The sequence below is a fragment of the Tenebrio molitor genome, chromosome 1 (genome assembly GCF_963966145.1).
Source record: "Tenebrio molitor chromosome 1, icTenMoli1.1, whole genome shotgun sequence".
Lineage (NCBI taxonomy): Eukaryota > Metazoa > Arthropoda > Insecta > Coleoptera > Tenebrionidae > Tenebrio > Tenebrio molitor.
The window spans coordinates 38,287,654-38,307,562 of NC_091046.1; the positions used below are offsets into that span (position 1 = coordinate 38,287,654).

Consider the following 19,909-nt stretch of genomic DNA (forward strand, 5'->3'; position numbering starts at 1 on the left):
GGTCTCCACATAACAGCTAGATAGTTAAATTTATGTCAGGCTGTGTAATTTTAAGAAACCAATCGCTCAACCGCGTACTATTCAACGTTTCCAACAAGCTAAATATTTTTGCGTTGCAGGAGGTGGCAATACACAATTTAAATCAATCCAGTTGCGTCATTTGGTCCTTTCGAGGAATGTGGTACAGATTTTGTTTGCTCTTCTTGTGCGTCACTTCAGTGTTAAATTAAATCGAAAATACAAACGAAACACTAACGATATTTGTCGGTTTGAACAGTTTTAATGAGTTTAAACATTACATCATTTTACGATCTTATGTTGAAAAACGAAAACGAGACTTCTTTCATGTTCCAAAAAATTGTCTGATTCAAATTTTGCGTCAAAGAACTGACTTACTGTAATTTCAATTAAAACTTTTCACACTTGGAGTGATAGGCACCACTAATTGAATCTTTATCTTTAGTGGAATAATTTCTAATGGTTTTAACCATTAGAATTGTAATTAGAAAAAGTACGTTTTGCAACATGAGGTAGGTAAACATTTTCAGTTCGAGTAATTAATTTTATATTATGAAAAACATGTTTAAAATATATATAGTAAAATCAAAAATATTGATAATTCCTTTTCTCTCCTAACGTTCCTATTGCTGTAAGTAGTGTTTAAAGAGCTTTATGAAATGTCAGGGCTTTGTACAATGTTTTTTAATAGAACTTAATGCAGTTCATAATTTTTTATTTAGCATCCAATATGTTACTTTCGTAAGTAATAATACTACAGTTGGTTGTAAGTCGCTAATATTCCTCAACTACATAAACAAAGGCATTAGAATGATAAATTGTGGCAGTATATTTCTGTTAGAACATATTTCAACATAAGGAAAATATTTGATAATTTAATTCCCATTAAATTAATCTGTTACATGTAAAACAAAAATACACAATGTGAAAATAAAGTGGTAACACAATCGTGTAACTTTCAATATAAAAAATCACTATACATATTTTGTGTAACTTACACATAGGCAAAAATATATACAATTAGCATATTTATCAGTTCTTTTAATGCGATTGTACAGAGCATGAAAATAGTCCTAACTAAAAAGTATAAAATCTCATTTAAAGTTAAATGTTTTAACAATATAACTTAAAAAAAACATATAGTAACAAAAAATATATTCACTAGAACATAGACGTATAAATGTATACCAGAGTTGACAGTGATAATAAGTTATTTTATAACTGTCAACTCTGCTAGACATAATTTAACAATATCACTTAAGCTGATAGGAATTTTATGAAAACCTACAGAATTAAAGCAAAAATATTTTTGTGAACGAAATCCGAACTTTGATTTATACAGGAATGTGAACTTTAAATATTGTCATTGACTGCAGGCACCAGCAACTAGAAACTTAGGACCAGTTTAAATATGCAAATTAAATACAAAACAATATACAATAAATTTTTCAACACTTTATGAATCAAATTTATTTCAATTGGGCCTGCTTCCGATAGTTATTGTTATGGGGCACTGCACGAACCGGTGTATCCCTCCTTGCTCTCCAAATGTACAACATATGACAACAAAATCCCCAAAACGACAACTAATACAACTGTTATCATTTGAAAATATTGAATACGTTTAACGGCCCCGTGCAGCTCCCTTTGGCACTCCGTCAAGTTATTTACTTTCGTTAAAAGTTGGCTGTTGTTCGGCTGTTCGCCCTCGGGGGATCCACTCCATACACCTACCGCGTTACCGTTCTTAGTGACTTCATTGGTTTGCGCACATTTAAGACGATGCTGGTTGATCTTCCTTCCCGATGTATCCTACAAAATAAAAATATACACATAACAACAAAGATTCTTGAAGTTATTCTTATACCGTGCCATCAGCAATTATTTAGATCAAAGGAAACTTTGAGATTTTGGACGTACTTCCACAGATGCTTTGGAAAGCATGGAAGTATTTCTGGTTGCATATACCTGTTTCAATTTAAATTTGGAAATTTTTGTCGAAACTCGATCAAACAGGCAACAGCGCTGTATGTCCATTCTCCGTTATTAAAAACATTACGAAGGTAATATGAATCTTTTATATTCTGAAGTAAAAACCATTTTTGCGTTAAAATCTGATCAATAGTGACAGTTGTTTGACGTTTATAAGCTAAAGTTAGCAAGATTGGAAAAATCTGACACTGTCAAAGTCACAGCCGCCCCTTATCCAAGTAATTGTTGATGGCACCATACAATATGCCCCACAAAAAGTGATAGAAGGTCGTTATGGAAAACAAAATTTCTGAAGGCGCGCAGAGTAACTTAACAAACTGTCATTTGGTAATTCTAATATTTACGTGAATTTTGTTTAAAAAAAAATGGTTTTCACTCTAGAACACAAAAGGTTCATGCCAGAATCTTATTTTCGAAATTGGAATAAAGAAAATAGTCACTAGGTTTACCATGCACAGCATTGTTTGTTGGAGTTTAGAGTTTAGACAAACTCTCTTTTCTCTTTTCACCAACACTATTAGTATGACGGAAGCTACGCAGTACGTTTTCAAAAGTTTTGTTCTCCATAGCCCTCTTTTGTCTAAATAATTTAACAATTTTTAACGTTATTTACGATTAATTCATAAATGCTTTTGGAAAAATTAGAATATTAGAAACAAGCATTTTTCGAATATCCACAAATGTTGCTGAAGATAGGTTATGATTTTTGTGAACTTTGGAAAGAAGTTAAACAGCCCTTTGTGTTAAAATGAAGGCGTACCTTCCACAGTTGGGCTAAATCCTGGTTCATTTCACTTGCTTCAATGACTGTACTCATCACAAGGAATTTGTCTCGAGACAGGCCACCTAGCTGGAAGCCGGGCAAAAGAGTCACATGCACTGTTGCTCGAGCTCCAGGCGTTAAGCAGCCCACACTAGGCCGAACGCGGAACTTCTCAGGGGATGTGGTTTTTAACTGAAATTATTCATGTCACACACCGACAATTGTTAGGTGTGTCATTACCTTAAAAGACAAGATGATGGAGCTGTCAGTGTTTTGTAGTTCCAAAGTACTGACCAGTTCTGTCCCTTCTTTAATGAAGGTGATGATGCTAGATGGTTGCACACTAAGGGCACTTCCATCTGAAACCATATTTGACTCAATATGATGTTGGATAACTTAGACCACACCAAATTTTTGGTGTGCTAAATATATCTTTTTAAATATAGAAGAAGAAGGAAATCCAACATACCGTGATCTTTGTCTCCACTCCCTTCTGGTGACTCTGACATCGAAGACCCATCAGCAAAATGAACCTGTCATTACATTTTATTGATTAACATTTCAGCTAGCCCACTATAGCAATGCTTGCGCACATGTACAAGGAGCAGACAATAAATATATTCCATTAAAACAAAAAATTAAATGCAACTGGTTAATATTTACCATGGGTGATGCTTCTGCAACGCTTCAATTAAAGATCCCGAATAAACTCGTTTTAATTACGCAATCAAATCAAGAACGTTCAAACGTCATCTTGATTATCATGAATTTGGAGGTCAAAAACGAAAATTAACAAGCGTCAGGAATAATCACAAAGAACGACAGTGTGTTTAACATCCACCTTCGGAATTTAATGTAAGTTACGTATCATTAAACAGAATGGAATTTCTATTAAAAACAAAGAAAACCGATCGAAAATCCATCTTGTTAAATCTAAATGTTCCAACTGTGTTTTATCTAAATTAATCCCAAAATATTTTTAGCTAGAATATTTACTGCGAATTGAAACAGTTTACACGTGTTTTACAAATTTGTCGATGACCAAACCAGTGGAACACACAATTTGTGTAAATTTTTCCAGCAAGGTGAACAGTTAATAATTATTGTTATTTTGAGTTGCAGCAGCTTTGTAAATTGTTGGCACTAATAAAGTCCTGAAGTATAAACAGTGATCTTTCGCGCCAGTTAAAAATATATATCCGCAAAACTAATTATAAACAATATCGATGTTTGCTGGCATATGTTCACGTGGAAAGGTCAGAATGGGTCAAGTCTACCTTACTGATGTCAAATAGCATGCATTAAGAGAACAAAAATTACTCGGTGCGCTTATGGACAATCAATCAATACAATTCGTTTGAAGTCAGTGACTGCACAAGAAACTCCAAACAAAATCAATACTAAAACAATACACATTTCCAAATTAAATTGGACGAACGGAAGCTTTTACGATCTTACCTTTCTGTTGGTCGAGATGGGCGTGCTGGTGTTATTGGTAAAGCTTTCCTGGGGTTCCGGAAGGAAACTGAATGTGTAATCGTTCTGTCCTCCCCAGCACGTTAGAGCCTGATCCAGGGGGACATATTCTTTTATGTCTTTCTTACTTAAAAATTTTATTTTTTGGACCGCTTTTTCTGGTAGCCAAGATTTTATAATCTTAAAGGCAGCTGAAAGAAAAACGGATTCACTTCGTGGAAGTCTGAACGGGAAATTGGCGAAATGTACAAAGTCGACGTGATTTATTTGTTTCCTACGTTTGCAATTTTTACACTTTGGTCTAACATCGACAAAGTGCGATAGTTGTGAAATCGTCGACGTCGAACGGAACTTTCTGTTTTAACCCTGAGTGTTTTTACACGTCGAAGGTCTTGGAAAGCCAAGGGACAGTTATGCAAGTTGCATTTTCTTTAATTAGATTCAGTTACGTATAAAAAAAATGAACAAATATCTGATTGATCATTATTATTAAATATTTATCATTTACGCGCTATCTTATAAAATAATATTTTGATAAAGAAAATAAACCTTCTACTTTTTTAAGGTCACGTTATCGTTATTATTCTTCCAGTATTCATTTTGCTAAACAAGTGGTCTTTTATAACAAACACAGATGTCTTCCCCGCATGACTCAATTTAACCAAAACTGATACATATTTTTATAAAACCTGTATATTGATCAAGTGTAGCAACCGCATTAATAATTTAACTTCACACTCTTATCGCTGAACTTTTATTATATTTCTATTTTAAATGGTAAGATGAAACATAACTAACGGTCACATGATTTACTTAATTACTAACTTTGACAAGCGAAAAAAAAATTTAAGTGCATGGTCAAATACTCAAATCCATATTTATATAAATAATGGACATTATTAAATCTTTATTCGGCACTGCCGTAACCATTTAAATAAATTAAATTTTGTAAAACCGTAAAAGTTAACTAAACAAATTGAGTGGAAATGTAATTTACATTTGGCTTCAAAAAAAAAAAAAAACGGGAAATGAAATTTGACCTAATGTGAATTGGAAATTTAATTTGTCAATTTATGTCTGTTTGACAGTAGTATTTGTATTTGCATAACAGGCATTTCTGACACATAAGTGTAGTTTTTTAACCTAAATTCTAAAAGACCGTTTCAAACTATAAAAATTTAATAAAATCTGACAGAACTTTTTCTGACAGTTCCCGTTTTTTTTTTTTTTGAAGCCAACCGTACGTGTTTTTCCTAAAAGTAGATAGGAATATAATTTATGTTATTGCTTTACAATTGCATGTGACACGTCGTTAGTTAAATAAAGTGGTAGGTAAATTGTTAAATTAAATGGATTTCAAGCGATAAAATTTACGTAAAACGAGGAATTATTTTTTTACAATTGATAACGAACAATCGACTTTATTAATTGATCCAACGGTTCAATAGAACATTGATTTTGTGATATGTAATGAGAAATTGGAATTCTAACGAAATCTAATAATACATTAACATCCCATGTCGAAACTGAAGAAAAAATAAATAACTCAACGAAATTTATAAAATATACATTTTTTTTTGATAAAATTATAAAAGGAAAATGTCACTTTATCTGTGTTTTAAAACCCATTTCGACTGACGTATGACTTATGAGTATCTCAATCTGGTCAGATAGTATATCATGTTTTTTATCAGTCCCATTGTATCACAGAGTTCACAAAACAAACTTTGTACAGTAGTTATTTTTAGATGTAGCCATCTTCACTGATTCTCGTTTAATCCATTCAGAATTTAAATGTAATACCGATACGATACGAGTTTTAAATTCTCCACTAACCTATATTTAATAGCAAAATACGTCGTTCCCAGAACATTATCATAAAATCAGCGACTTGAACGTTACGTAAATCGCAGATAAGAAACCAATATGGCTCATCGCATATTCATATACCTACATGACGTAATAAAACGATAAAAAAAGTCGTTTTTGCGCCATAAAAGTCTGCCTATTACAAGTTTCAGTTACAGTGAAACCGAGTTTAGAGTCAATTACACAGTAATTAGAGGTCACCAATCTTTTGTAATGACTCATCAATGTCTTGATGGCAACTTTTACAAATAAAAATTGGGAAATAATTTTTATTACCTACATGATTTTGTCAAAGTTTAGATTCATATTTTAATTGTCATCCTAACGTTTGTTTAATAAATAGATGTTGATAAGGGCAAACAATACAAAATCTCATTCAATCTGAAAGGAGATAAATTTTATGTGAAAATAAGATGAACATTTTAAATGTTGTTTTTGTTAACAGTAAGTCACTATGAAATTGTTCATTATTTAATTTTTCATGTAGGAATGTGGCCATCAATTACTTCATTATTTGAAGTAACTCTTGACCTTTAATTGTGTTATCTGTTGGTTAAGTAACTACCTACTTAAAATAAATACACTATTTGGCTTGAGCCAAATGAAATAAAAAAAATAGATTCATTAATCCTATCCAAAAACGTGACATGTTGGAATTTAAATTATTTCTGTTAGGAAAAATAAACAACTACTGTAACTACCTATGTAAATTATCATCCAGTTCTTATCTAATCTACATTGTATTTCCATGTAATAAAGCTGTTACAATGTACAAATAACAACTTAATGTAGTAATAGGAAAACACTTACCATTTAATATCCAGGGCATCTCAAAAATAAGTATATAATTGAGGAAATAAGGATAATATTGTTTGAATAGGCCTATTAAATATTTTGTAAATTCTAAGTCCATATTTGCTAATCCACACCCTTCCATATCAAAAAATAGAGTGATAGGTTTGCCCTTGTCTTGCCTTAATTAAAAAAGGAAAATGAGAATGTTTCACTTAAAAATGCTAGTGTAAATACCTCTCTAATCGTTCAAACCAATAGACAACACATCGTTTCAAATCATCCATGTTGTGAGTACCTTTCACATATTTTTTACATTTAAATATGAACAGACTGCACCCATCTTTATCACATCCACTAGGAAAGAATCCACCCTGTACAATAATATCCATTTTTACATTGTCATTCACCTCTAAAAATTTCAATTATGTAATTACACACTTAAAAAAATTAAATCATTTGAGTACCATTAACTTTGAAATCTTTTCTCCAAGTTACAGTTTCCCACATCATGTTTAGTGCCTCTGTTTGATTAGAATCGACATGTAATAAAAATCTATTAAGCCAGTTATCATCTTTTTTCACCCTTTCCAGGTCTTTGGGGTGAATGGCTGCAAAAATGTTTGTAATGAAAGACATTCGTGCAAACTATGTACTCACCATCACTTCCTTTTGAAGCAAGCTGTTCCAAAAAGGCGCTCTTCAATTCTCTGACTTGTTCAGAACTCATGTTTCTAATTTATTCTGAAATAAAAACTTTAGTTTTTTCAATTTCATTGATAAAATTTCACGGTGCGACTGTACCTATCGACGGTGTTAATAAATTGTAAACCACTTCAATTAAATTGCACTGAGGTAGGAGACAGAACGCAATTTGAATAAGGCATTGATGATATAATTGTATAATTCAGTGTTTAAGACTTACATTACCGCTCCTCCGACTTAAACTAAATCACATAACTATCAACCAACGAAATAAAAGTGATGTATGATGACAAGTAGTGACACTTGTGTTGATAAACCAAATAAACCAATAATAATAAACCGTCATGTGCAGTTCGCAGTCGGTGAACCAATTACATTAATCTAGTTTGAATGTGTATTCAGAGATGTCACGAAATATGATTAATATACTTATTTTAATAACGTGATTATTGTAAAACGTGTTGTACAGCATCAAGTGTCAAATTGTAATCAAATTTGAACTGATGCATTATCGTGAACTTGCCGGTTTTAAATTAAATGAAACCCAGTAAATAAAAATTTCATGCAATTTATTGACGTCCCCTTGTACAGCATGGTACGAACAATTTTAGATTTTCTTGGTTGGTAGCAATGTGTAACTAAAATTAGAAATTTGACGTAAACCGTTGGCGGTCACAAAAAAGCCGAAATAATAACCTGCAAACATTAATGTTTTTATGTGATTTATTTACAAAAGTGATACGTAAACATGGCAGATGGTAATATTTTGTAATTTGAAAACTCCCATTTAACACCACTAACTAATATTTGTAGCGTTAGATAAGTCGGAAGATTTATGGAGTTCTTACAAAGGTCTGAAAAAAGTCATTTGGAGAAGCTTAAGCGAGGAGTCAGACGAAACGTACAGTGTGGAATTTGAAAATACTTTACGGAAGTACAAACAAAACTTTTTTTCTCTTCTTCAGAACCAAGTAATATTTTTCATAATCTTATAGTGAGGTGTTTTAATGGTTAATTTTTAGCCGAAAAATGCGAAAAGTCGAGAAGAGCTCAAAAAGGGGATGGTTGATGGCATTGTCATTAGAGGTCTGGGTCACCAGATCCTGACCAAAGAACTTTACCAAGAAACCATCATCTTGTCAGACATGTACGACATGAACGAGTTTGTAGCTCTAGACCTTCTCTGCACTGCCCAAATTCAAATGTCTTACTATCCCGGCCTACCTCGCGGTTTAGTCGCGATTCTGCTGTACTACGACGGCCGTAAGTCTTTAGTTTCAAGTTTGCGCTATTTGATCCAAGCGCGAACAGGCGTCCAATGGAGTCTCAACCTCAAACCTGACGTCGAAAGGTTTGTCACCACTTACACTGACCAGCTAATAGACGGCGGCTTGTTTAATCGCATTTTTGAATTACTTCGCACCTTGGATCTAACTAAAGAAATTGAAAAATTGCAAGAAAATCTAGCATTGGGTGGACCTAGACACAGGCGGCAAGTCATCGATTTGTTCCAAGACATCAGAATCATACTTGCCGATATCGTTTTCACGTGGGCCGCCCAGTCAGGTCTTCCCAAATCTGCAACCTTGGCTCTAATCAATTATTTACGGCAAGCCGAAATCGAAGAAGAAGCGTCGGGCAAGCTCGACAACGTCAATTTATATTTGATAATGGCGCTACTGTCGACGTTAGATCTTAGCGTGCTCCATTCGAGGGAGGACGGAGAAGAGGCAGTCCAGAATTTGCCTGTACTGTCGGATCCAGAATACATTAACGCGGTCATCAATGAGCTGTTACCAACCAAACAAAAATGGAAGTGTGAAGGGTTGCAAGCAACGGCGACGTTCGGTTTAGCCGTTTGCATTGCCTCGTTGCGATTGATCCCACAGAATCAGTTGTTTCAAGAGGCGATTAGCAAAGAAGAAACTTTTATTGATGCCGCAATCGAAAGCAACGTTTTTGAGTTTCTTCACAATATTGTGCTCGAAAATGACATTTTGTACAAAGAGGCGTTTGTGTACAAAAGGATGCACCACCTCGTAACCGATTTCATCGTTTATATGTACCCAAAAGTGAAAGAGCTCAGGATCAAGGCGGATGAAATCGCCAGAACTGTCCAGATTTACACGAGAGAAGGCCTAGATGCGCCTCCCAATCTTCCACGATATTTCGAATATCTACTGTTGACCATTGCCAAGTTATATTCGAAAGACGTTCTAGGAACTGAATACGTTTTAAGTTACTGGAGTCCAGTCGAAATCAACTCCGGTCAATACAGTTCCCATCGCTCGTCTTCGCGCGCCGTATCTTTATTCAAATTCATTCGCCTGGCGGGGGACATGCTACCCCCAACTCTCTTCGTACCTTACTTGACCATGCTGAGTAGTTTGTCGTGTTCGCCGCAAGCGGCGCGACATTGCTTCAACATGCTGAAGCAAATAGGACCACAACTAACTGCCACTCTTTCGTGGGATCACTTCTTCTCGTCGTTCGCCCAGTATTACAACAACTTGCGACAGGAGCTGCCTCCTATCGCCGATACAGTGTACAGGAACACCTACCTGAAAGGAGTCTCGCCGCAAGAACTGGAGGGACTGCACGCCGTCCTGTTGGTGATACGATCGATTGCCGATCACGACGAGTTCTCGAGGTTGGCCCTGTGCGAGCATCCCGGTTGGGCCCCGTTGAGCATCCTGTTGGGACTGGTGGGGTGTTCCGTGCCGATACCTCTCAAGTCGGATCTCCTGCTCACTCTGGCCTCGCTGTCGAAGTCTTCGGAAAACGCAGCGCAGATGTGGGACAACTTGGAGACGTCGCAGATCTTGGTGACGGTCCCCACGACTTCCAGTTACACTCCGAGAGGGATACAGACGGAACTGGAGGAGATCGAGTCGAGACTGGAGGAGTATCCGTTGACCAAAGCGTTGCTCAAGCTTCTGGACGTCCTGACAGACTTCGGGATCCCTCGAACTCTCGGCGCCGGTCCTAGGCCTCCCGGTTTTGATCCGTACCTCTCGTTCATCGTCAATTCCGTCTTTTTGAAATTTCACACGAGGTCCTACAGGAATCCGTCGGAGAAGTGGGAAATCGCCAATCTTTGCCTTAAACTTTTCGAAAAGTTCTTGAATCAGTACGATCCGCAACTCGCGGACTTCCCCAAGAAGAATGTTCCGGCCGAATTCAACCCTCCACCGGGGTACCACTTGATGATCCAGCTGAACAACAAATCAGAATTGTTGAGCGTCATTTTGGACATCATCGACGAAGGGAACAGACTCTTCGACACGTACGTCACATTTCCGAGTCAGCACTTGCTGGAAGAGTGCACCCTGCGCTGTTTGAACATCATCCACTGCGTCCTGGCCTTGCAGTCGAAGTTTGTCAACGTGCTGACAGCATCCTCGGCGTCCATCCTGCTGACAAATCTGACCAAACTCTTGTTGACCATCAACAGAAGAAGCGGAAAACCGGATCACTGCGTCAACATCGCAAAGTACGTCAGTTATCAACCGTTTTTGCTGAAGCACAGTTACGTGGTCGTGAAGATATTGAACCACGTGACCAGCACCCCACCTTTGCACAATCAGTTCATCAACATGTTTTTGTCGTCGGACGCGAAAGACGAAATCAAACATGGCTTCGTGCTCAGTCTGGACTGCGAGATCGACGAGGAAGACGCACAACTGGCGATGAAGACGAAGCTGGAAATTTTGAAGTTGTTGAAGCATTGTCTGCCCTACACTGCGCCAAATTTTAGTCACTTCCTGCTGGGATTCGACATAAAGAGGGACATCTCCAAGACCGAATTTCAATATTCGGGGGTTTTGGACTTTCCGAGGTCTTGTCTACACTCGATAATTTCGTTGATGGAAGCGGAAGTGATCAAAGATGGTGCTGTGTCGTCTCCGTTACTCGAGTCAGCCTACGAGGTCATCTTTCTGCTGTCAAGCAACAGCAAGACGTACGGTCCCGTACTGCGATTCTTGAGGCTGAACAAGAAGTTCTTCACTTACCACTTGAATTTGTGTCACAAGAGGATCAACGAGGGTCTTCACGTGCTGAATCAGATTTCGTGGCTGATGAAAACTCTTGCGGTGGAGCTGAAGATTTGCAGTCAAAGCAAACAAGTCAGTTACTTGAAACAGTTGACGCACTTCTTGGTGAGTTTGCCTCAGATCGAGAACAACACAAATCAAGATCCGTTCAGTGCAGCGTACAAAGACGACGTCAGAGAAGGTAACTACATGTTTTTGGAGCGGATCAGCAACAACTTCCTGATCAATCTTATTCCATATTTCGAGTTTAAAGCTGACACTGTGCAAGCCCCCGAGTGGCAGTTTTTCGACGGAAAGGTGCTCAATACGCTGTTGGACAATTGCATACAAGAGGGAAGTCACAAATTGATCGATTTGAAGAAGCTCCACCAGAGATTGTATGACGAGGTGAAGTTACTGCAAGGGACAGCCGTGATGGGACAGATTCAAGCTGTCACTCAAGAGATTCCGAAAGTCTTAAAATACGCTCTGGAACTGAACAAAAACAAGGAAAAGTATGCGTCCATTATACAATTCGTGGACGCTTGGAGACAAGTCGTAGAGGTCATCATGGTGTTCATCCCCCACGATATTCTGACCGCGAAAGAGTCGCAGTTGGCCAGCGTTTGTTTCGTGTTGAACTTGTTGAAACGGGTGACCAAGATCGAGTTGTTGCCAGAGGTCGGTCAGTTGTTGTCGGGAGCGGTCTTGTTGATAATCGAGAACCTGCGAAAATGTCACATCTACGAAAAGAGGCAGCAGAACATCACCACGGAAAATGGAGTGTCGACAAGTATACTTCAGATGCATCTAGGTTCGTTGAAGGAGATTCTGGAGAATTTGATCGAGTGGATAATGGTGTCTAACGTCACCGACGAGAAGCTGAAAATCAACTTGTACGCCGCTCTGGTGACGCTGTTGGAACTAGCAAATTTGGAAAAACCCACCGACAGTGTTGCTGTTACGAACAGCTCGTACGTGAGTCGGCTCGACTCTTCTAGAATCACGCTGGATAACTATCTTCAGAATTTGAAGATGTCGACGGATAGTCTGGCAAAATTCGGAGAGCGACTGGTCGAGGTGATGTGCCAGGATTGCATCGGTGGATACGAAGTATCGAAGATGTTGGCTCTTTCGAGTTTCAGCGTGTTGATCACGCTGTCCGGGAATGTGAACTGGATCGCCTACATGTCCGGACGGGGGTACTTGAAGTTCATAATCCAGTCGATTCTGGACAGCAATAACGATCTGGAACGGTTACTGGAACCCGGCCAGACTTCCATCAAGCCGTTGTACGTGTACATGTCGAAGGTTTTGTTCTTGGGGCGACTGGCTGGAACAAGAGTCGGAGCGGAGTTGCTGCTGGAACAAAAGATCTTCTCCTGCTTCAGCAACATGAACGTTTTCACTTACCACCCAGAAGTCACGAAATCCTGGCGGCGCGAAGACATCGTCGAGAGTTTCGTACCGCCTCCGGAAGAAATCTACCTGCAAATGTGGTTGCCCACTTTGGAGGTCTGCAACGCGGTGTTGACCACCCTCGGCACCGACAACCAGTCGGCGGTGGTCCAGATAATGTACTTCATCCTGAGCCACCTCGACGTCGTCGAGTCCATTCTACGATCCGGGAGTCCCTCGCTGACGCGATTGTTCCTGAAGGAACTGTCGCTGTTGACGTCGGTCGTGGCCAGAACTGCCAACAACAATTTGGTGAACATTTTGGAGAATCCCGAGATCGTCCACGACCAGAGAGCGCACCTCTTCAGAATGCAAAAACTGACGCTGGCGCTGCTGCCGAAATTCATCTTGTCCGACGAGGTCGTCAAGGATCTCGTGAACAAACCGGTGGAGCGCTTGCACACTTTCCAGACGTCGGAGCGCCTGCTGCACGCCATGCAGATCACGTCAAATTTGTTGGCGTACGCGCGGAATGTAGTGGCCAATCACGACGTGGAGCACGGCGGAATCGGCGTCATCTTCCAGCCGACTCTGAAGGACCCGGGTTTGCACACGATGGACTTGAAGAACGGCTCCAACTTCAACGAACAGGCGCCTTCGCTGGGGGTAGTGGTGCAGCAGTTGATCACCATCGTCAGTTACCACCACCAGGAGAAGTTCACGTTTGAACTGCTCAACAGGAAGATTAAAGAAGTTCCCGCCATGGACACCGCGGACGTGGACGAATTCCTCGACGAGTCTTCGAATCTTCAAGACGTCAACACGAAACGAGAGCGCGTCTATGACTTGCTTTCCAACAGGTTGGAGAAGAAAAGGAAGGAAATGCAGTACTGCTGTTTTATTATTGAAAATGCGATTTATTTAATCTGGGTACACCTGGACTATTACATGTTAAAAGCGATTCCTAGAGTGAAAAATTTTGGATCGTCGAGTCTGCAGTCGTCGTTGTCTTCGAGTACGGTTCTACCTGGATGGTTCGATCGAATTGGATTGCTAACGTGACTGTTTCAGGTATTCTCGCGTCTGCGACGGAAGCTACTTGGAAGGTATCCACAGATGACATAAGCAATTTGAAACATGGCCTGGTGTCCATATTTAACGACAGCTTTACCAAACAGTTACTAGAAACCATCCAGGTAATAACATGTCACGTAATCGAGTTCCGTCCTGACGGTTTTGTTCCAGGATCAATCGGACTTGGACAAAGGATTTGTAGAAACTATGTTAAGAAAAATAATACGTTTGATACAATTTGTGCCAGTTAAATAATGTTTACTATTTTTACAATTAAAACTTTGTTATGTGAGAAAACACGAATTCTGTTATAAAATATTTTTGCAAGTTGTTGTCTCATGGAAGAACGGAATGTATAGTACGGGTACAATTTTCGGAGACGATGGCGAATACTCAAATTTTGTTGAAAACGATAAATAAATCGAGTAAAGAAGTTTTATTACAGTATAGACAAAAATATTTTAAATACATTAAAAAAATACATCCAAACAAATCCAATTTAACGTGTTGCGCAATTCCCTGCAGCAATCACAAAATTTGGACGTCTTCATTTTGAATTTTGGTACACATTCCAAATTCAGTAATTGCTGACGAAATTACAAAATTCATAGTTACATTATGCCAAAAATCAGTCATTTTTTTGTGCCAGAAGTTGAAGGTTGACTTTCCAAATCTTTGAAGACATCTGATCTCACCTCCGCGGGAGACTCCTCGTCCACTAGAGCTTGCAAACCTTTCACGTCTCGCACGTCAGGTGGCGCCAAAGCTAGACTGCCGTCCGACGACGTCAAAGAACATGACAGCGGTGAGGACCGTTGACTGAGTGCCACCGCTCCGCTGACTTTGTCGCTCGGCACTTGTACTTCCTGACAGCTGCTCGTGTCGGGCGACCGGATCGGCTTCCTCGTCGACATTTCCAACTGCTTGTACATCTCCAGAATTTTTTCCTCGAACGAGCGGCTAATCGTTAGCTGTGTCTGGTACTTGCTCTCCAAAACCTGCACATTGTTAATGATCACTTTCCCGATTTCTACTAAAACCAACAAACCTTCAACTTCTCTTCCGTTTCTTCATTCATGCTGTTCAGCGTGCGCTTCTGCAACGATATTGTTTCTTCATTTTGACGGATTATCTGCTCCAACTCCGAAATTTTACTTGTGCAAGCATCCAGCTTCGTAACTTTTTCGCGATAGCGTTGGTGCAAAGCTGACCATAAACAAATTCTTATCTCTGACTTGTGCAAGCATCAACTGAAACTTACCTTTTATTTCATTGTTGCAAGATTCTTTTAATAATTCTAATTCGTGATCAGATCTTCTGAGGGAACTCAATTCGTCCAGTCTTTCCTTGTATTTCAACTGAAGCTCACCTATCAACACAAGTTGTTTGTTTACATTTTCCAATTCCGCGCGTCCTTTTTCGCCCGCTGCAGCTTGTTCTTTGGCAAACTGACGATCGAAAAAATTGTATTTAAAAAGCACAACAAACAACACGACGTAACTTACCTTCACTTCGGCTAAGGCGTCGATGAGCATTGCCTCAGCTCTTTGTTTATCCACTGTCAGCGACCAACATTTGTTTTTACAAGCATCCAGTTCTTCCTGCTGTTCTTTCTGCTTCTCTTGCAGAACTTTATTCTGGCATTCTAACGTTTTACACTGAAACGTAAAAAATTCTTAGCCTAACGCGAATTACACCTAACCAAGACACACTTTATCTTCTACAGTTGCGATCGTATTTGACAACGTCCTATTTTCTAATTCTCTTTCTTTCTGAATTTTTTCTAACTGCTGTCTTAGAGTATCTATGTCTGCTTGCTGTAACTGCACTTGATCTCTCTAAATTAAAAGGTATTAGACAACGATGACCTAGCAAACTGTTTTAACATTATACCAAGGCCGAGTTATGTTCTTCCAGCACTTGAGTATTTTTCGCATCTGCCAAAAAGCGACGATTCTTGTACGCGTGTATTTCCCTTCTGTGCCTTTCAAACAACAACTGCTGATGTACAAGTTTTAACTGGTTCTTAAGGCCTTTTATGTTGTCTTTATCGTTATCTAGAATGGCTGTTTCCACATACCTGCAGGCACATTTTTAATTAGAATGCTTCGACTTAAGTGTGAAACGTTTTCTTCCACTTGCTCGTTCGCCAATCAATACCCACCTGTCTAACACTTCATTGATGGATGGCTGACTGTATCTCTCCTGCGAACCCCCACCCAAAGACGAAACTGGCCCTGGACTAGATTTCACATCCACACCCAAAGTGGGAAATATCCCCAAGAACAAGTGCTCGTATGGCATCGGCCAAAAATTATCAGTTTGAGTTTCAATGGTGGCAAGTCTGCTGTTGCCGGCATCGGATATGGCGTCCAGACCGTTTGACATGACACTTCTGGCCCCGTCGGCGCTCTCAGCTCTTTCTGGGCTAGCAACGCTTTCGGCCCTTTCGGTGCTGGCGACGCTTTCCGCGATCTCCGCACTCGTCGCCCTTTCAACGTTCGATTCTTCGTCGGTCTCGTCCAGCGTCCTGCTGACGTTGTCCTTGACCGATGACACCGGACTCTTCTTCATTTCGGGGCACGAATTCGCTCGCCGAACTTTGGTACTGTCCATTTCGGGGCTGCTCCCGCTCAAAGCTTCGTGGGGATCCGACTCTGCGGTACACTGGCTGTGGTGGCGCAAGCGCTGGACTCTCTTGGCGAAGTCTTTCATAGATTTGGAGTTGGGCATGTGGAGCCCTCCGGCGGCGCAAGGGGAGCTGCGATCGTCCTCTATGTTTTCGCTTGCTGCTGAAATGGTTCGGTCAAAACAAAAATCACATTACGTCACGTCATCTCAACGAACGCAATGATCTTTGACGCGTCAAAGACCGCTGGACTCGGTGAGATGGCGAAAATATTTTTTTAAACGCGACGTACAGTCTTCGCTTTCGTGGAGGACGCTGTCGCTTTGTTTAAGAGCCGGTTGACTAGGTTCACTCTTTTTCTCAGTCATGAACTCTTCCGGATCCACTGAAGAGCTGCTGCTCTTAGCGGGGCTTCTGTCGGTTTTGATTTTTTGCGGGCTCGAAGGCGACAGTGACTTCACTTTTGTACTACCAACCTAAATTCGGAAATCGCTATTTCAAAGCCATCAGAAGTACAAATCAACACTCACGGGCGACTTCTCCAAAGAAAGTGGTAACAATTGCACATCGCCTTTACTACCAGACGTGGAAGGTTTCTGTTCGAAGGTGAAATTAAACGGTGACTTCTCTTTGCGAAGAGGCGACTGGGGTTGCGACGGTGAAGCCAGATTTTTAACTTGAGATCTGCCCGGCGTATATTGGGAATCCTAAAATATCGCGATACAATGTGAACAATCTGCATACTGGAATTGACAAACTTCTTGTATTATTGGTGTTGTCTCTGGGGTTGCTTCTATTGCGGCTTCTGGTGGTGACGACCCTGCTTGTGGGACAACATTTTCATCATGTGTAAATTCCTGCCACACAAACGTTCCTTATTTCAAAGAATTTTAACCAGTTATAAGCGTATGTCAATAGTTATGATCGCTAGTGGCAAAAACACTAGTACATTTGACCAGAGGCTCTAAACGAAACAAATAGTACACTTTTTGGATTTTTACCAATAAGAATCTTTGACATTTTTTAAATTTAAATTTTGATATGAAAATGTGCCCACTTGCAAAATGTTACATGGTTTTAATAGCGTATTAAATTAACGTAATTCATTTAACAGAAAAACACTCTACCGGCTGTGGTGTGTAGGTGGGGATCGAAATTCCTGCAAGAGGAGGAGTGTTAGGATCGAAAACCATGCTTGGCGTAAAATACTCTCCCTTGTCGTTCATGGAAGCTGCCAAATTTTTTAACGATTGAAAGTATACTACATCTGAAAATCGAGCGACATCAATTATGGAAGTTTTTTTTTTTATTTGGAAAATTACCAATAGATGAATTGGCGGTACCAGATCTAGAACGAAAGCCCGACGCAAGTTGACAAGAATCATGAGCACAAAACGTATCAGAGACATCTAGCGAAAATCGTTCACACTCCACTATGACATCGTGGACGGCCATTTTTCTCCACCTTGAGTTACATTTTAAACAATAATATACTACTGAACAATCAAACAAACCTCTCGCTTGTTGTCTCATTATCTTTGGATGTGGTTACTAGAGAAGGATTCATTTTAACTGTCTCTAACATTGGCTAAAGAAATATCATTAGAGCAAAATAGATTTTGATTTGATTTAAATTTTACCTTAATTGTGTGAATAAATACTGCTCTGTTTTTATCTTTGTACTGTGTTCGCAGATATGCCAGAAAATTACAAGGAAACATGCCGTAAAGTCTAAGGAATAACGCATACAAAGCTACTTGCATATGGATCATCTGTTCCTCAACTAATCTTCCAGGATTGCAGTTCCATGATGCCAAACGACTATAAAAAAAACAAAAAAAAAAAAAAACAAAATTAAAACGGCACTTTAAATACATTACCTAAAAATTTCAAAGACAAGGTTTAGCAGTTCTCCCATTGAATATGGAATCATTGGTATTAAGACAATTAAAACAAGCAGTGCACTTATCAACGGTAAAATTTCAACTTCTTCCTACAAACGTTTGATTGTGTACCGAAGTTTTAACAGGACAAATTTTTTACCTTTAACAACTTTAGCAGATCTTTTAGAAGATGATGTTCAGACAGTCTGTACAGCCAAGTGGGCTGATTTCGAACAATATGACCCAAAAGAGTGAGGGCTTGAACTTTAACATCTGTTTTTGAACTTTTCGCTATGGAGTCACTTAACCTATCAAACAAATATTGGTGGTGTGGTTCTTTAATATTAATCAACACGACAATTGTGTTGGCTGAATTTGTACTTAAATAATAATCATATAGTCCATTGACAAGCCATGAATCCCGTACTAAAAACATTTGTTTCAACAATCATGACTACTAGTACGTTTATTGTATTATTACCACTAATGAATTGTTCAAGTATTTTCTGTTTTACAGCCTCGACTTCCTCCTTATTGTTGGACTCTAACTGTTGGAAAATATCTGACATTTTGGTAGAATTTGGTCAAATAATTTGTATAGGTTAGCTGAATGTTGGAATTGATGTTAGGCAGTAATGGTGTGAAAATTTAAGCTATTGTTATGATTAAGGTGCATCTTCGAAAGATATGCTGTACCTGAAAAAATAATCAGAAAAAATGTTAAAAAAAACAACCCAACAAATTGTCTGTGGTAACACAGCAGAGTATTAATTTACGGTGGTACTTGCCTATGTGTGGATGTAAAATGATGCTTAACTGGCTCGAGTAAATAAATTTCGTCATGTAATTTAATTTAATTCGGAATATAGCTAAATTTACTAAAGAACTGTACAAAAACCTCGAGCAGAAATCGCAGTGTTCGGGAGATTCAAGTGTCAAATGGATTTGTTTTATCAAAGGACATGCGCAAAACGTGTTTACAAAAAACGGCTATAATTAATATGAAAGAATTAAGAAATAATTTACAGCCAAAAAGTGTACGGTCGTCCGTCGAACAGTTTCGAGTTCGACAGCAAATTAGCTGTTTATTTACATTTTCTACGGCGTTTTATGACGCAGAAATGTATATTTTGCATAATTGTAAAAGCCATTTCCAAATATTACGTTATTTGCGTTTTTAAGCATAATTTATGTCCATCAACCTCTAGTATGAAATCAGCTTTGTTCATAACAATATCAAAATATATTTCAAAAACCTCACTTCTTGACGTACGAT

General features: G+C 38.9%; 3 protein-coding genes across 5 annotated transcripts; 1 reads left to right on the plus strand and 2 right to left on the minus strand.

The window, feature by feature from the left end:
• Positions 1-716: 716 nt before the first annotated feature.
• On the minus strand, positions 717-7,950 carry LOC138122439 (motile sperm domain-containing protein 2-like). Of its 2 annotated transcripts, none has more exons than XM_069036716.1 (10): positions 7,836-7,950; positions 7,571-7,654; positions 7,378-7,521; positions 7,148-7,322; positions 6,929-7,092; positions 4,232-4,440; positions 3,243-3,306; positions 3,014-3,132; positions 2,771-2,965; positions 717-1,830 (listed from the first exon to the last, which is right to left on the minus strand). In XM_069036716.1, exons 2-10 carry the CDS (start codon positions 7,638-7,640, stop codon positions 1,522-1,524), a joined length of 1,449 nt encoding a protein of 482 aa, XP_068892817.1. In that variant the 5' UTR covers positions 7,641-7,654; positions 7,836-7,950; the 3' UTR covers positions 717-1,521. The 2 variants fall into 2 exon arrangements, with proteins under 2 accessions (XP_068892817.1, XP_068892808.1); XM_069036707.1 differs by having other exon boundaries at positions 7,715-7,874.
• Positions 7,951-8,095: 145 nt separating this feature from the next.
• Positions 8,096-14,424, plus strand: Nup205 (nuclear pore complex protein Nup205). Its single transcript, XM_069036658.1, has 5 exons — positions 8,096-8,373; positions 8,429-8,586; positions 8,638-14,062; positions 14,119-14,243; positions 14,293-14,424. Exons 1-5 carry the CDS (start codon positions 8,364-8,366, stop codon positions 14,374-14,376), a joined length of 5,802 nt encoding a protein of 1,933 aa, XP_068892759.1. The 5' UTR covers positions 8,096-8,363; the 3' UTR covers positions 14,377-14,424.
• On the minus strand, positions 13,944-19,586 carry Tsc1 (tuberous sclerosis 1 protein hamartin). Of its 2 annotated transcripts, none has more exons than XM_069036676.1 (19): positions 19,422-19,586; positions 19,115-19,329; positions 18,794-19,059; positions 18,631-18,743; positions 18,391-18,571; positions 18,265-18,338; positions 18,073-18,215; positions 17,878-18,017; positions 17,509-17,607; positions 17,281-17,457; positions 17,043-17,226; positions 16,286-16,910; positions 16,015-16,201; positions 15,834-15,959; positions 15,627-15,779; positions 15,383-15,569; positions 15,170-15,327; positions 14,817-15,119; positions 13,944-14,326 (listed from the first exon to the last, which is right to left on the minus strand). In XM_069036676.1, exons 2-19 carry the CDS (start codon positions 19,200-19,202, stop codon positions 14,255-14,257), a joined length of 3,276 nt encoding a protein of 1,091 aa, XP_068892777.1. In that variant the 5' UTR covers positions 19,203-19,329; positions 19,422-19,586; the 3' UTR covers positions 13,944-14,254. The 2 variants fall into 2 exon arrangements, with proteins under 2 accessions (XP_068892777.1, XP_068892771.1); XM_069036670.1 differs by having other exon boundaries at positions 16,286-16,913.
• Positions 19,587-19,909: the final 323 nt, after the last annotated feature.